At 37.3% G+C, this 15926-nt stretch overlaps 1 protein-coding gene across 1 annotated transcript; it reads right to left on the bottom strand.

Annotated features, from left to right (window-relative positions):
* Positions 1-3323: 3323 nt before the first annotated feature.
* LOC136322463 (olfactory receptor 6M1-like) lies at positions 3324-4634 on the bottom strand. Its single transcript, XM_066254460.1, is given in 4 exon segments — positions 3324-3619; positions 3622-4140; positions 4143-4210; positions 4510-4634. Coding segments are annotated over 4 exon segments (1008 nt in total).
* Positions 4635-15926: the final 11292 nt, after the last annotated feature.

Raw genomic sequence — 15926 nt, 5'->3', positions numbered from 1 at the left:
TTGATGCTTCTCATCTCTCTCCGTTCCTGTCTGTCTGTCCCTGTCTATCTCTGCCTCTGTAAAAAAAAAAAAAAAAAAGTTCATCAACAATATTGTTATAAAAGAATTTTTATACTGAACTAACTAATCATGATTATAAAGTTTTAGATGGTGCCAAACAGACCTATTAGGGGATCCTTGGAGGTTTTCTGAGATATTTTGCTATATGCACTTCAAAAAATACTTAAAATACTCTATAAGGAAGTTAAAAATAGAAAACTTTCATCCTTAAGTTATTTCATACCTAATTTCCACTTTCAAATCACTATTTTGGTCTCTGATAAAATTGCTCCAAGACTCATATTATACAACCTTGTCATAATAATCAACATCAAAGTAAAACAGTATATTTAAATTATTTTTCAGAGTTAAGGAAGTCTTTCTGTATTTTCAGTTTCAAGACTGCCCTAATATTGGCTATACCTAGTTGGGTACCAAAGTCATGTTTAAATTATGTTATTTGTTTAGAATTTTTCTATCCTGTATTAATGATAGATGGGGCTTTTGAGGAAATGGGGATTCATTAAAAAATTAAAATAGCACAAAGAAACAACTCTATTCATCTTTACCTAACAAATATTTATTTATTTATTTATTTATTTATTTATTTATTTATTAAATGAGAGGAGGGGAGATAGAGATACAGACTCCCGCATGTGCCCCGACTGGGATCCACCTGTCAACCCCTATCTGGGGCTGATGTTCTGCCTATCAGGGGCCATGTTCACAACTGAGCTATTTTTAGCACCTGAGGCAGAGGCTCCATGCAGCCATCCTCAACATCTGGGACTGATGCACTTGAACCAATCGAGCCATGGCTGTGGAAGAGGATGAGAGAGAAAGAGAGAGAGAGAAAAGAGAGAGAGAGATAAGGGGAAAGGAAAGGGGAAGAGAGGAGAAGCAGATGGTCGCTTCTCCTGTGTGCCCTGACCAGGAATTGAACCTGGGACATCCACATGCTCTGTCGACGCTCTACTGCTGAGCCACCAGCCAGGGCCACAAATATTTAAATAAAAACAAACAGCTGTTTAAAATATGTATTTTCCAAGTACTATGCTGCTTTTCATCAATCCATATTTGGGGCTATAAATTCTTCTGGTTGCAAGTAATGAAAGATAGAGTTTAGGATTTGGTATTTGCTTTAAAAAGTCATATTGTATCCTTTTTTTTCTTCTTTACTTTCTTAGATTATTAACACTAGCAATATAACTTTGGTAAGCCAAATAATAGCACCTAGAGATGTTGCTTTCCTAATGTCCAGAATCTGTGAATGTGTTACTTAACTTGGCAAAATGGACTTTACATATGTAATTCAAGATATGGACCCTGAGTTGGTGATGTTATTCTAAATAATTTAAGTGGGTCCAATCCAATTAAGTGAGTCCTTAAACGGGAAGAATTTTTCACAAGTGAATCAGAGAGGAGATGGGAAAAAAAGGAGCAGGGATTTGAAACGTGAGAGGGACTTGTCCCACTATTGTTGGCTTTGAAATAGGAAAAAAGGGGAGCCATGAGCCAAGGACCATAACACCTAGAAACTGGGGATGATGCTCGGTTAGTAGCCACTAGGGATATAGGATGCTGGTCCTACAACTTCCAGGAACTACGTATGTTGCTCCTATTTCTTGCCTTTTCCAGTGTTTAAAGGTGTATGCCTTGGTGTTTGGCCCCTCCCGCTATTTTAAAAGCCAGCAGGATAACATCTTCAAATCTCTCTGCTTCTATCATCACATTACCTTCTGTGTGGTAAAATCGACCTTTACCTCTATCATAGGATGACATTTGTGATTATCATTTGGACCCACCTGGATAATACAGGATAATCTCCCTTTCTCAAGATCTTTAATTTAATCATATCTCCAAATCTCTTTGCTGTGTATACTTTACATGTTACATTCACAGGTTTTAAGTGTTAGAACCTAGACATCTTTGGGTGTCATCATTGAGCCTACCACAAAATTTAATGAGGAAAATATTAATGCAGAGAATGTATGACTTCAGAGAGAGCTAAGAGAGATCAGAGGGAAGAGAATACTTGCCTTAGATCCTTAAGGATTTCTAGTCCTTGATTCTAGTCCTTTAGCAGGCCTTGGTATTTCTTACCTTCTAGGGTTCTGTGTGGCACTCATGATATTATTATAATAAAAATTATATAGAAGAGAAGCAGATGGCCGCTTCTCCTGTGTGCCCTGACCCATTTTGCTTAGGCTAGCTTGAGTTGTTTTCTGATTTTATTTTTCCCCAGCCAAATGAATCCCAGGATACTTATTCTTCTGTAGATGATGGCCACATTGGCTTGTTGCCACAGAAGATCAGTTTAGACTCACAGTCAGTTATGCCCTCCGAATAATTGGTTTTCCTTTCAAAGCAATTGCCTCTCACAGCTATTCTGACTGTGCCTCCATCTGCCCTGATTAGCAGGTCTGCCAGACCATTAGGGCAGACCGGGAATGCTCTGGCCTCAGAAAAAAATGGAGAAATTTCTGGCTAGCTTCTGTTTCCTTTCTTAAGTATTTTTGTGTTCTGTACTTTATGATATCGTGAGGTGTTAAGTAGACTGGAATTTATAGACTCTAATTTTCTGCCACTCACTAATGGTTTAGTTTGGGGAAGATGCTTAGCCTCCATGAACCTCAGTTTTTTCATCTATAAAGTGAAGATAATACTCTTAGCTTCTGAAGGTTGTTAAGAGGATTAAGTGGATATATATATGAGATATATATATATTATATATATGTACATATTTATGCTGCACCAACATGGACATATGTGTGTTACTCCTCTTCCTTGTTTTTGTTATTGTTTTCCTTCTTCTTCTTCTTACTTATAGTATTTAGCTGTCAGGGAGAGAGCCAATCGTCTTGCAAAATCTGAAAAAAACCCAATAAGAAGTGTTCACTTTTAATTATATGTGGTTATATTTCTTAGGCTATCTTGGTTAAAAGAAAAAGAAAAAGCACCAACTATAGTCTCCACTTTACAAATGAAAAAATTAAGATTCAGGCCGGCTAAATGTAACTGATAAAAGATGTAAATACAGGCTTAAAGTTCAGGTTGTCTGACTTCAGTATTTTTCATTAATTCATCATTTTTCCATGTGTGAGATGGTCCAATAATAGAGTTTGCAACATGTTATTTTCCCTGTGGCTGAGTTGCCTCCTCTGGGTCTTGACTATAATACTTTGCATCTGATCTGGCACAAGCCTTTTCAGGTCTTCCCCCATATATTTGATCTTATGGTCTTCAGGCATGCCTTTGTGCACATTGAGTCTAGACATTGAAAACTACCGTTCTTGACAAACTTTCAAGTTCTCCCATGCAATACAGTTTCCAGTTCTCCTACACACTAAGGACATAATTTGGTTGATGGCATCTTGCAAGACTTCCTTTACTTCTTCATTCCTTAGGCTATAAATGAAGGAGTTCTGAAGAGAGGTCACCATCATGGTGAGAACAGCAGTCACTTTGTCAAAAGCCAGCAAAGAGCTCTGGCTAGGTCACACATACATGAAGTTGTTGCTCCCATAGGCAATGGAGACAACAGTGATGCGAGAGGTGCGGGTGTGGAAGGCCTCTGACACCCTTGGGCAGAGAAGATGCGCAGGATGGTAGAAATGATGCAGGTATAGGAGATGGTGGTGAGCAGCAGGGAGGTCAGGAGGACAAAGGACGGTAACAGGAAGCTTAGCATCTCTATGAAATGAGTATCAATACAGGCTGCATGTAGTGGAGGGGCAATGTCACAGAAGAAGTGAAGGATTTCTTTATAACAGAAAGGCAATCTAGACACCACAATAATTGGGCAGAGCACTGACAGAAAGGCCCCCACCCAGCAGCCCAGAACCAGGAGGAGACAGACCCTGCTGTTCATGATGATGGTGTAGCGCAGGGGGTTACAGATAGCTGCATAGTGGCCAAAGGACATCACTGCCAGCAGGATAAACTCCGTTGTCCCCAGGGAAAAAAAGTATATTTGGGTGAGGCAGCCAGCAATAATAGTTTTTCTGTTCTCTAGGAAATAAGTTAAGAGCTTTGGGGTAACTGAAGTAGTGTATAAAATGTCCAATAATGAGAGAATCCTGAGAAAGAAGTACATTGGGTTTGGAGGTGATCATCAACCCATATTAGGGAGATGATGATAATGTTTCCTATTAGAGTAGGGGTCGGGAACCTATGGCTCACGAGTTAGATGTGGCTTTTTTGATGGCTGCATCTGGCTCGCAGACAAATCTTTAATAAAAATAATAACATTAAAAATATAAAACATTCTCATGTATTATAATCCATTCATTTCCTAGCGCTTATGTTCATGGTTGCCGGTGGCTGGAGCCAATCACAGCTGTCCTCCGGGACAACACCAAATTTTTATTGGATAATGTGTAATGTACATGGGTTGTTGTATGGCTCTCATGGAATTACATTTTAAAATATGTGGCGTTCATGGCTCTCTCAGCCAAAAAGTTTCCCGACCCCTGTATTAGAGTAAGTGTGTAAGTAAACAAGAGAACCACGAAGAGGGAAATCTGAAGGTTCTGGAGAACAGGGAAGGCAGTCAGGGTAAATTTGGTCACTGTCGTCTGATTTTGCATCTCCATTGCATGCAATGCCTAGTGAGCAACGGTCTCTGAAAAAATAATGACATAGAGAAAGGAAAGTCAGCTTGAATAAGTTTTCATTTCTCAATATCAGTGAGGAGATGGAGTTAAAAAGAAACACCCTTAGAATTAAGAGTAATTTGGTTGTGGCCTGTCTCTGACCCTAATAAATGTGTGGAAACTTGGCTAAAGTCTGTGACCCCCCCCCCTTTATTTGCACAGAGAGAGAGAGAGAGAGAAAGAGAGAGAGAGAGAGAGAGAGAGAGAGGAAGGGAGAGAGATGAGAAGCATCAACTCATAGTTACGACACATAAGTTGTTCATGGATTGCTTTTTCATACATGCCTTGACCAGGGGACTCAAGCCAAGTTAGTGACCCCTTGTTCAAGCCAGCAACCTTGGGATCATGCTGATGATCCGGTGCTCAAGCCAGTGATCTTATGCTCAAGCTGGTGACCTCAGGGTTTCACTGAGGTCCCAGGTTGACCCTCTATTCACTGTGCCACCACCAGTCAGGCCTATGCGACTTTTTCTAACTCAGTATTCTCATATTTAAGGTTGTGTGTGTGTGTGTGTGTGTGTGTGTGTGTGTGTGTGTGTGGCAGAGACAGAGAGGATCAGATAGAGGGACAGATAGGGACAGACAGACAGGAACGAAGAGAGATGAGAAACATCAATTCTTTATTGCGGCTCTTTAGTTGTTTATTGATTGATTTTTCAAATGTGCCTTGACCGTGGGGCTACAGCAGACGGGTGACCCCTTGCTCGAGCCAGCAACATTGGGCTTAGGCTGGTGAGCCTTGCTCAAACCAGATGAGCTCACACTCGAGCGCCCGACTTCTGGGTCTTGAACCTGGGTCCTCCACATCCCAGTCTGATGCTCTATCCACTGCGCCACCACCTGGTCAGGCTTAAGATTTTTGATTGAATGAAATTATTTCTATGGTTTCATAAAACTTGAGTCTTTGTGATTTTATTTTCTTTTACCCACCATACCTTCCCTTGTCTTTTACACTCTTCCTGACCTATTTTCCCAGCTATGTTCTGTACCTAAGAAGAGAGACATACTTAACTGAGAATCCTGTAAATTTTGAAAATGGAATAAGAAATGTTCATCAAAGGTGAGTTACTTTTTCCTGACCAGGTGGTGATGTAGTGGATAAAGCATCGGACTGGGATGCTGGAAGACCCAGGTTCGAGACCCCAAGGTTGCCAGCTTGAGCTTGGGCTCATCTGGTTTGAGCAAGGCTCACCATCTTGGACCCCAGGTCACTGGCTCGAGCAAGGGGTTACTCGGTCTGCTGTAGCTCCACGGTCAAGGCACATATGAGAAAGCAATCAATGAACAACTAAGGTGTCACAACAAAAAACTAATGATTGATGCTTCTCATCTCTCTCCGTTCCTGTCTGACTCTCTCTCTCTGTCTTTGAAAAAAAAAAAAAAGTTGAGTTACTTTTCTCAATGTTATTTCAACATTTTGGGTATCATCTAAATCAAAGAGCAGAAACTATAAAAACTGGCCAAGACAGTCAAATGAAAGAGAACCCATATTTGTCTCTACTTGTTTCTGTTACTGGTATTGTGTTGTATATCAGTGTAATATCCAGTTTGTTTGTTTGTTTTTTTCACAGGGACAGAGAGAGTCAGAGAGAGGGATAGATATGGACAGACAGACAGGAACGAAGAGAGATGAGAAGCATCAATCATCAGTTTTTCATTGCAACACCTTTGTTGTTCATTGATTGCTTTCTCATATGTGCCTTGACCATGGGCCTTCAGCAGACCGAGTTACCCCTTGCTTGAGCCAGCGACTTTGGGTCTAAGCTGGTGAGTATTTTTTATTTTGCTCAAGCCAGATGAGCCCGCGCTCAAATTGGCAACCTTGGGGTCTCGAACCTGGGTCCTCGGCATCCCAGTCCAACGCTCCATCCACTGCGCCACCACCTGGTCAGGAGTAATATCTAGTTTGACTCAAGTTATTTTGATGTGATAATAATTGATCTCTCTATAAGACTACCTAGTTTTTGTATGTTTTTATTTCTTATAATGATATAACTTTTTTTGTGCACATTGTTTACAGAACAAGCAGGTTGATGCTATACAGGATGGGGGTAGATTTATAGTTGTTTGTGTAGAAAATAATACAGTGATTAATAAATAGCAATACAAGAATAAACTGTTTCCCATACTCACAACTGTAAACCTACTTTGGCCCTACTTTGTATGGGTAATAATTATGCATAACCTATTCTCTATATTTGAAAACAGTCTTTTGGGAAAATGAGCAGTGTGTTTCTTCCTTCTTCCTTGTAAGCTTCTATGGCAGCGTCCAGAGGAGTAACCAACATTTCCCCTCCCCTTCCCCAGCTGATTCTTACAGATTCTCTCAAACAGATTGCTTATACCTGATGTTCTTTTCAGCCATGTGGAGATCAACTTATTCATAGTAGTGTAAAAAAAGGTGGGCACAGAGAGATAGTGCCTGACATCCTCAGCTTAATCTTTGACTACTTCTCAGCTTTGCTAAGCATATATTGCACGTCTATATAATTCAGTTGAGGCACTGTCGTTGGTGTATTATTCTGGGGCTGATCCTTTAAGTTAAAAATGACCAATGTATGAACCCTGAGCTGGTTTCTTTCTGCCCTTGGAATCTATCCAGTTACTCTGTGGAGGAGGTCATTTTTCTCAGACTCTCTGTGTGGGAGAGAGATGTCTTAATTACTTTGCAGGAAGGACATATTTTTTTGAAACAGATTTCCGTCTGAAAAATTGGCTGCGACTTTTTGTGGTCTCTGTGTCGTCTCATTATTTTTCTTTAGTGCTCATTGATCTCACAAATCAAGTAAACCTTATTTTTTAATAAGAACATTTTTGTCTTTACCTTCTTGGTTCTGGATAAGGAAATATTGGTTTCTTAAAGCTATTTGCCATTTCTAGGTTGTAGCAAACTTTTTTACAAATGAGTAATAGTTCTCCAATCATCTAAGAGTGGTATTCAAATGTATTTGGTGCTGAGTAATTTGGCTTGCTGTTGGATTTGTAGTAAAACTCTTTTTACTTATTCATAAATTCTTGGTCTCAGTTTTAACATCTATAAAAGAAAAGTGTCAATCATCTATATATTCCTTTCCAGTCTAAATATTTGTTTTGTTTTCCATGAAGGCAGTCACCCTAAATTTAACCCCGAGTTTTTGAGTGCAAAAGGTACTCACTTATCTACTAAATGAAAAAATTAAAATTTAAGGAGCTCGTCTTTTACCCATGGGGTTGCAGCTGCCCCAAGATTAAATGATGGTGAACTCTGTAGTCTGCATTTTCATATAAAGGAATCCAGACATTTAGCCAACCTGTATCTTTCTGGTGTGTGTGTCCCCTTGTCTCTAGCTGTTAGTTTGGGATCCGTGTAGTTCTGGGTAACTGTGCTGCAATATTAATGTTGGGCATGGAGAAAGGATCCAAAAACCAACATGCCTAATGCATCACATCTTTCACAGTTTAGAGATGGGGAGGGTGACAAACAGGGGAAAGTCTAAGTGGAAGGACAACCATTTATAATAAAAAGATGCATTATTCTATTTCTTATGCTAATCTTCCAAATTATTACAGGGCAGTTATTTAATCTTTTAAGTTATCAAAGTACTCCAAAGAGTCTATTTAAATACAATCTTGGTACCAGTAAGAGCTCTTTCCTCTGCTCCTGCACCCAGATAATAAACCTCCGAACCGATTACTATTGCACAAAAGGGAATAACCATATCTGGGTGGACAAGTGTTAATGTTATTGATGTCTGATATAAGAACAGAATCATCACACTGTGTGGACAAGTAGAAACACTTTAATATTTCCTTTCACTTATCCCTTCCCACCCTCATCGCTGACATCAGAGATTGATCGGTATCTTAAGGCAGGAGAACGTGGAGTCTCATCATCTATTCCATTGCCCCTTCCATTTATCTAGTTAATTACTTACAACTTCTATATTAATCTCCTTCGTTTTCTTTCTTGCCTATATAGTCTTTGATGGCCTTGATAGGAGCTTGGTAACCTCTGGCTTTGTAAAAGTTAGACGGTGCGGGATCTTCAAAAGCATTATGCTTTTTTAATATTTTTTTGAAGGAAAGTTTATTTTATTTTTTAAGATTTTTATCTATTCACTTTTTAGAAAGGAGAGAGAAAGTGGGGGGAAGATGGGAGGAGCAGGAAACATCAACTTCCACATGTGCCTTGACCAGGCAAGCCTTGGGTTCTGAACTGGCGACCTCAGCATTCCAGGTGGACACTTTTATTCACTGCACCACCACAGGTCAGGCATTATGCCTTTTTTTTAAACAATAAAAATCTGAGATGTTTGAACATAAATAGAGTTGCTATCTGCTATGGTTGTCATAGGGTTATACAACTATGAAAATAATGGTAGTGACAGTCTTTTTTCCGCTGTATTTGGATCAAACGTACTACTCTGAGAACAAAAAGTGTGACATTGTTCTCCTTTGTGAATATAATGGAAAAAACCCCCTGATTTTGTTTTAGCTTTCTCGAGATGATCTCTGCTCCCCCAGGAGACCATCATGTTTCAGAGGAAAGGTTCTAGACAATGACAATTTTGTGGATACCAATTTAATGGTAACCTTCCCAAAGTAAGGCTTTCTTTTGTTGTTGTTGTTTGTTTTGTTTTGTATTTTTCTCCAATAACGTTTCTGTAGGTCATAAAAATTTTCATAATATTGCACATTTGCATGTTTCAGGATTCCAGATATAGTCAGGGAAATATTAAATAATGAAAAAAATGTAGCCGGTTTTGAAATCAGAGAACCTATGTTGTATTTTTTGTTTGGCTACTTAGAGCTTTGCACTCCTTAATAAGACTCTGAAGCATCTCGGGTCTTTCTTACCTTCTTCATTTCTAAAATGAAGACAGCAAATATTTCTCATGCCTGAATCAAAATCTTAACACAGAGTATATATACCACAGTCATGTATACCAATTTATTGTTCAAAAATGTTTGTTAAGAACACAGTTAGGAAAGGATGAATAGGAAAAGACTAAAATGTGGCAAGGGAAGGGGTTAGTGGTAATTCAAGATCTGTGCCGCTACAGGTAAAATGTGGAAATTTTAAATTGTAACTGATATAGATGAAAAAAATTCATTTTCATACTTATGTTAAATCTACATTTGACTGTGCCATCACTAAACATTTTTTTTGGTAAAGTAGTAATTCCACCTTAATTTATAAAATGTACATGTAAATAAATTTAGTAAGGCTGATTGTTTAAGATATAAATATGGATCATTACATGATACTTATGTTACAAAGTATACTTAACAAAGTATATTATTACATAATAAAGTTTACATACTATTTAATTAAGCATACTTACATCATACTGATTGTAGAACTGTCAGCATTTTCTTCATTCAAATATGTGAAGAAATTTGAACTTTGGGTATTTTTTGCTACTTCATTTTATCCATTCTTTTAAAAATTCTTTTATTGCTTCCATTTAAATTCCATGTAAGTCTCTCTCAGTCTTCGTCTGAGAGTCTCCCCTCTATGATACTTAACCCTGTTTTTAAAACCATGGCAAATATTCAATCTTTGTTTAAGGACTCTGTCTTTCTTCCTTTGAATGAAAAACTGTCCTTTTATAACATCTGATTATTTTCCCCAGTTCTTTTTCTTATTCCCACAAAAAAATTTTAAGTCTTGACTTACACTAAGAATGTTTGTGTTATATTATCATTTAATCTTTTATTTTACCCTCTAGGGTATCTCAATTTTAATACATTCTTTTGAGTTTCAAGAAACATATATTCATTGGTAGAGCGTCGGCCTGGCGTGCAGAAGTCCCGGTTCGATTCCCAGCCAGGGCACACAGGAGAAGCACCCATCTGCTTCTCCACTCCTCCCCCTCTCCTTCCTCTCTGTTTCTCTCTTCCCCTCCCGCAGCCGAGGCTCCATTGGAGCAAAGATGGCCCGGGCGCTGGGGATGGCTCCTTGGCCTCTGCCCCAGGTGCTAGAGTGGCTCTGGTCACAACAGAGCGACACCCCGGAGGGGCAGAGCATCGCCCTCTGGTGGGCAAAGCATCGCCCTCTGGTGGGCGTGCTGGGTGGATCCCAGTCGGGCGCATGCGGGAGTCTGCCTGACTGTCTCTCCCCGTTTCCAGCTTCAGAAAAATACAAAAAAAAAAAAAAAAAAAGAAACATATATTCAGGATCACACTTTTGCCAATGGAGCAGAATGATTGGATTTGTTGACAAATCTAGAAGTAATACACAACTGACTTCAGAGCCGGTCCTCCGTCTAGTACTTTAGGTCTTTGGTGAAAAATGATCGAAAGCTTCCTACCTCTTAGATTTTTCTTTTCAGTTATATTAACTTAATTACCTGTCTATTCAGTGAATCTCTATTTTTTCTGTGGGTCTATCTAGAAACTTAGAATTATTCAAAACTATGGAATATTAAACTAGAGGAGAATTTAAAGCACAAATGAGCCAACCTTGTCCTAAAATGTTCTGCAATGTCTCCACCAAGTCACTGTCTATTGATGTTAAGCTTACTGTTTCTTGAGGCATTTTGTTCTACTTTAATGGCTTCGATTATTAGAAAAAATAATATTGTCCTCATTGAAATATCTCTCAAAGCTTTCATCATTTTGTTTAGTCACTCCTGTTCATTCATCAGGCCCAGTGTGTCCTAATTTTAGATGTACTGTATCCACTTTATTTACTTTCTCCAGAAAGTAATATTACCTTGCTTATGTTAAAGTGATTATATTTGGGTGAACTTTGATATTTAATAATTTTTTGCTCACCTGTAGAGATGTGGTTTAGAATTGCTCTTGGGACTACGGTACAAAAATGTTCATTATTATTCTTACTGCAATCACAGAATGTTAGGATTATAGTAGCTAATCATAGTTACAAAGTTAAGGTCTCTTGGGAGACTCTCTTCTGTGCCTATTTATTAAAAGAAAAACTTATAGAATTGCTTTAAAACCTCAGAGAATAATAAACTTGGAAATAACTTTTTTCCTAAAATGTTTATAATGCTTTGAAATATGCTTTAATCTGCTTTTCAAACGGAGAGTATTTAGATAGATGTGTATGCCTAGTTAAGTATTTTAAAATACATTTTATTGAGATATGATTGACACACAAAAGACAATTTTAAGTGAATAATTTGTTGAGTTTTGTTAAATGTATACAGTCGTATAACCACCACTACCGCTATAGTGATGGTTTAAAATATGATATTTCCATTGCCTTAAAAAGTTACCTTGTAGCATTTTACACTAAATGTTCTCCTCTCCACACATCAGCCTGTGACACCCCTTAAGTGTTGTCTGTCAGCATATTTTTGAAATTTTTAGAATTTTATAAATTCAATCCTGCAGCATGTAGTCTTATGTCTTGTTGCTTTCACTTAATCTGATGCTTTGGAATGAGTCCAAGTGTTTCAGGTATTAGTAATTTCTTCATTTGTATTAGTAACATTATCTATTATATAGCTATATCATAATTTACTCACCGGATGATGAACACTTCAGTTACTGTAATTCTGATTTATGTTGTAATAATCTTAGTTTAACTCTTAATAATTACTATTTGTTTTAACATTAATACAGTAAGATTAATTTCATTGCTTTTGATAAAACCTACAACAATAGTGATATTGATATTACAAATTTTATAATCATCATCATAATAATAAGTCATTGGGACATTGAATAAACACCTCTCTCTGGCCTTCCAATGAATGCTATTGATGAGAGAAATAAAAAGATAAATCATTTTCGGCACTGAGGTAAGAGTCTATGATTTATTTCAGTTTCTGACATGGATGACCAGATCATTTTTGGTGGCTTTTAAAATTATTTGAAAATCCTTGGTTAAAAACTTAATGTATCATGTAGATTCAGATTCTCTCTTGATATGCTACTTTGCAAATAACACTAAAGTATATCAGTTTGTGCTTCATAAATAATAACAGATGATATACATTCTTTCAAAAATTTACAGATATTACTTGATGAGAGAACTTGAATACCCTTTGTTGGTGGGTTAGCTTATGTCTTTAATATTAGTTTTTTTAAATTGCTTTTAGTGCGGTGACATTGCTTAACATAATTATACAGGTTTCAGGTGCCTAATTCTACAACACATTTCTGTTCTCCAGATTGTGTGTTCAACCCCCTCAAGTGGTCTTCACCTATCACCATTTATACCCCCATAACCTCCTTTACCCACTCCTTTCCCCTGCAATTACCACTTTTGTATTAATTTTAACTGTACCTTAAAGCTATGATTTATTTATATTATATATAAGATCTAGAGTCCCATATTAATTATTGCATCTTTTTATTATTATCAAGACTTTGAAACTTCATCACTAACTTGATATAAGTGGAGATAGTCTAAAAATCAAGTGTTGCAATCACTTCACTTTGGTTCAATGCATTTCCCTCAGGATTAATCTTCAAACTTTAAGGAAAAAAAATTATTTAAGGTATTGAACGCTAATGATAAAGCAAAAAATAATTGGTTTTTAAAAAAGAAGTTTTAGATATTTATTTCTACTTCTAAAATAAACATTAAAATTAAAAGCATGAAGTATGAGTTTAAACTTCCTATTAATATACCAAATATAAGATTTACTTCTTAAGTATAGATTCCTGTGCATCAGTACAGAAAGAAATTTTACCACTACAAAACTTCTGATTCTAAGTTTTAAAAATACATATTCGTATACATTTTATACCTAATTGTAAACTTTTTGTCATGAATCTTGTTTTATATTTGTTAAACTGAACAGAATTTTAAGTAACAGTGAAGCTTTACTTTTCATACTTGAGGTATACATATTAAAAAATATATATTTGAAATAAAAATTATGTATTTGGACAGAAAATATAGGAAATATAGAAAAGTAGAGTATAAAAAATCAAATTATTTAATTTTATTATTTTTGTGAGAGAGATAGAGACAGATAGAGAGAGAGAGAGATAAGGACAGACAGACAGGAAGGGAGATGAGAAGCATCTACTCATAGTTGTGGCACCTTCATTGTTCATTTATTGCTTTCTTATATATGCCATGACCGGGGGCCTACAGCAGACCAAGTGAACCTTTGCAAGCAACTTTGGGTTCAAGTCAGCGATCTTGGGCTTCAAGCAAATGACCTTTGGGCTCAAGCCAGTGACCATGGGTTTATGTCTATGACTCCATGCTCAAGCCAGTGACCCTACATACAAGCTGGTGAGCCCATGCTCAAACTGGATGCGCCCATGCTCAAACCAGATGAGCCCATGCTCAAGCCGGAAACTTCAGGGTTTTAAACCTGGGTTCTATGTGTCCCAGGCCAACACTCTATCCAATGCACCACCATTTGGTCAGGCTCAAGTTATTTTGATGATATATATTTTAATCCTTAATATGGATATCTTAGCTAATAACTCTACACCATACTTTATAAGGAAGGAAAAGTTATCAGACAGAAACATAAAAATTGGAGGCAAATAAAAATAAAAAGATATATATCTGACCAGGCGGTGGCACAGTGGATAGAGTGTCGGACTGGGATGGGAAAGGACCCAGGTTCGAGACCCCGAGGTCGCCAGCTTGAACGCAGCTCATCTGGCTTGAGCAAAAAACTCATCAGCTTGGACCCAAGGTCACTAGCTCAAGCAAGGGGATACTTGGTTTGCTGAAGGCCCGTGGTCAAGGCACATATGAGAAAGCAATCAATGAACAACTAAGGTATCGCAATAAAAAACTAATGATTGATGCTTCTCATCTCTCTCTGTTCCTGTCTGTCTGTCCCTATCTGTCCCTCTCTCTGACCCTCTCACTGTCCCTGTAAAAAAAAATATTTATGTATATATATAGAAACAGTTTGAATATATAAATTTTCATAATTAAAAGTTTATTAGTTAAAAGACAGACATTTTAATATTATACCTAAGAATAAACTATCTGTATCCTATTTACAAGAGACACACATACAAGGTAAGAAAATAAAAATAATTTAAAAAAAAGAAAAATATTTCAAACATATAGCAACCCTAAGGGAAGAAATGTGGCTATATTAATAACTGGCAAAGTAGACATTATGACATTAACATCATTAGGGATTGACAAGGTTACTCTATGATAAAACAGTTTTAATTCATCATAAACTAATTATAATTTAAACATGTATATACCTGATAAACAACTTCAATAAACATTAAGAAAATTTTATAGACTTATAAAACAAAAGTGTTATCATAGTGGAAAATATCAATAAAATTCTCTCAAAAAATAAAAAAATATATAGATAATATGAATGGCACAGCAGTGAAACTTGATATAATGGGCTTTTATAAAATTCTGTATCAAAATAGAGAATATAGCCTGACCAGGCGGTGGCGCAGTGGATAGAGCATCAGACTGGGATGCCAAGAACCCAGGTTCGAGACCCCGAGGTCGCCAGCTTGACCACGGGCTCATCTGGTTTGAGCAAAAGCTCACCAGTTTGGACCCAAGGTCGCTGGCATGAGCAAGGGGTTACTTGGTCTACTGAAGGCCCGCGATCAAGGCATATATGAGAGGGCAATCAATGAACAACTAAGGTGTCGCAATATGCAAAGAAAAACTGATGATTGATGCTTCTCATCTCTCCGTTCCTGTCTGTCTGTCCCTATGTATCCCTCTCTCTGTCTCTGTAAAAAATAAAAAAATAAAAAAAGAGAGAATATACAATTTTGTTAAACACATATAAACATTTAAAAATATTGACACATACTTCACCATAAACGTGCTTCAAATAATTTCAAGGACTAAGTACAGGAGAATTCACTTTCAAAACTAAAAACAATTAATTAATTAATTAATAATAAAATGATATATTTAAAATAGCCATAAGTTTGGAAGTTAAAAGGTGCCATCTCAGATAATTCATGGATTAAAAAAAATTGCAATGGGAATGGAAAAAATAATTAATGGAACATGTATGGCCAATAGTTGCCACTGTCATGACCATTCACATGCAGGTTCTCATTTGATTCAGGCAGACGGTAAAGAAACAGTGGAGCCAAAAAGTGGTGGGCATTCCTTTATTCAAGACTCACACCGGCCAACAAGCAAACACACAGGGCTCCCAAAGCCACTGACACATTCTCCAGTTCCACAACCAGGAGAATCTTCTCTGGTTCCTCTTAGAATCAAAGGCCTCACCAGTCCCAAAGCCCCTCACCTCTGGTTCCCCATCTGCCAACATGGCTTCTTACTCTGCAAAACTGACTTCT

Source organism: Saccopteryx bilineata, chromosome 2 (assembly GCF_036850765.1).
Source record: "Saccopteryx bilineata isolate mSacBil1 chromosome 2, mSacBil1_pri_phased_curated, whole genome shotgun sequence".
Taxonomy (NCBI): domain Eukaryota; kingdom Metazoa; phylum Chordata; class Mammalia; order Chiroptera; family Emballonuridae; genus Saccopteryx; species Saccopteryx bilineata.
Note: the sequence above shows the minus strand (reverse complement) of the source record. Positions and strands in the feature narration are given on the sequence as shown.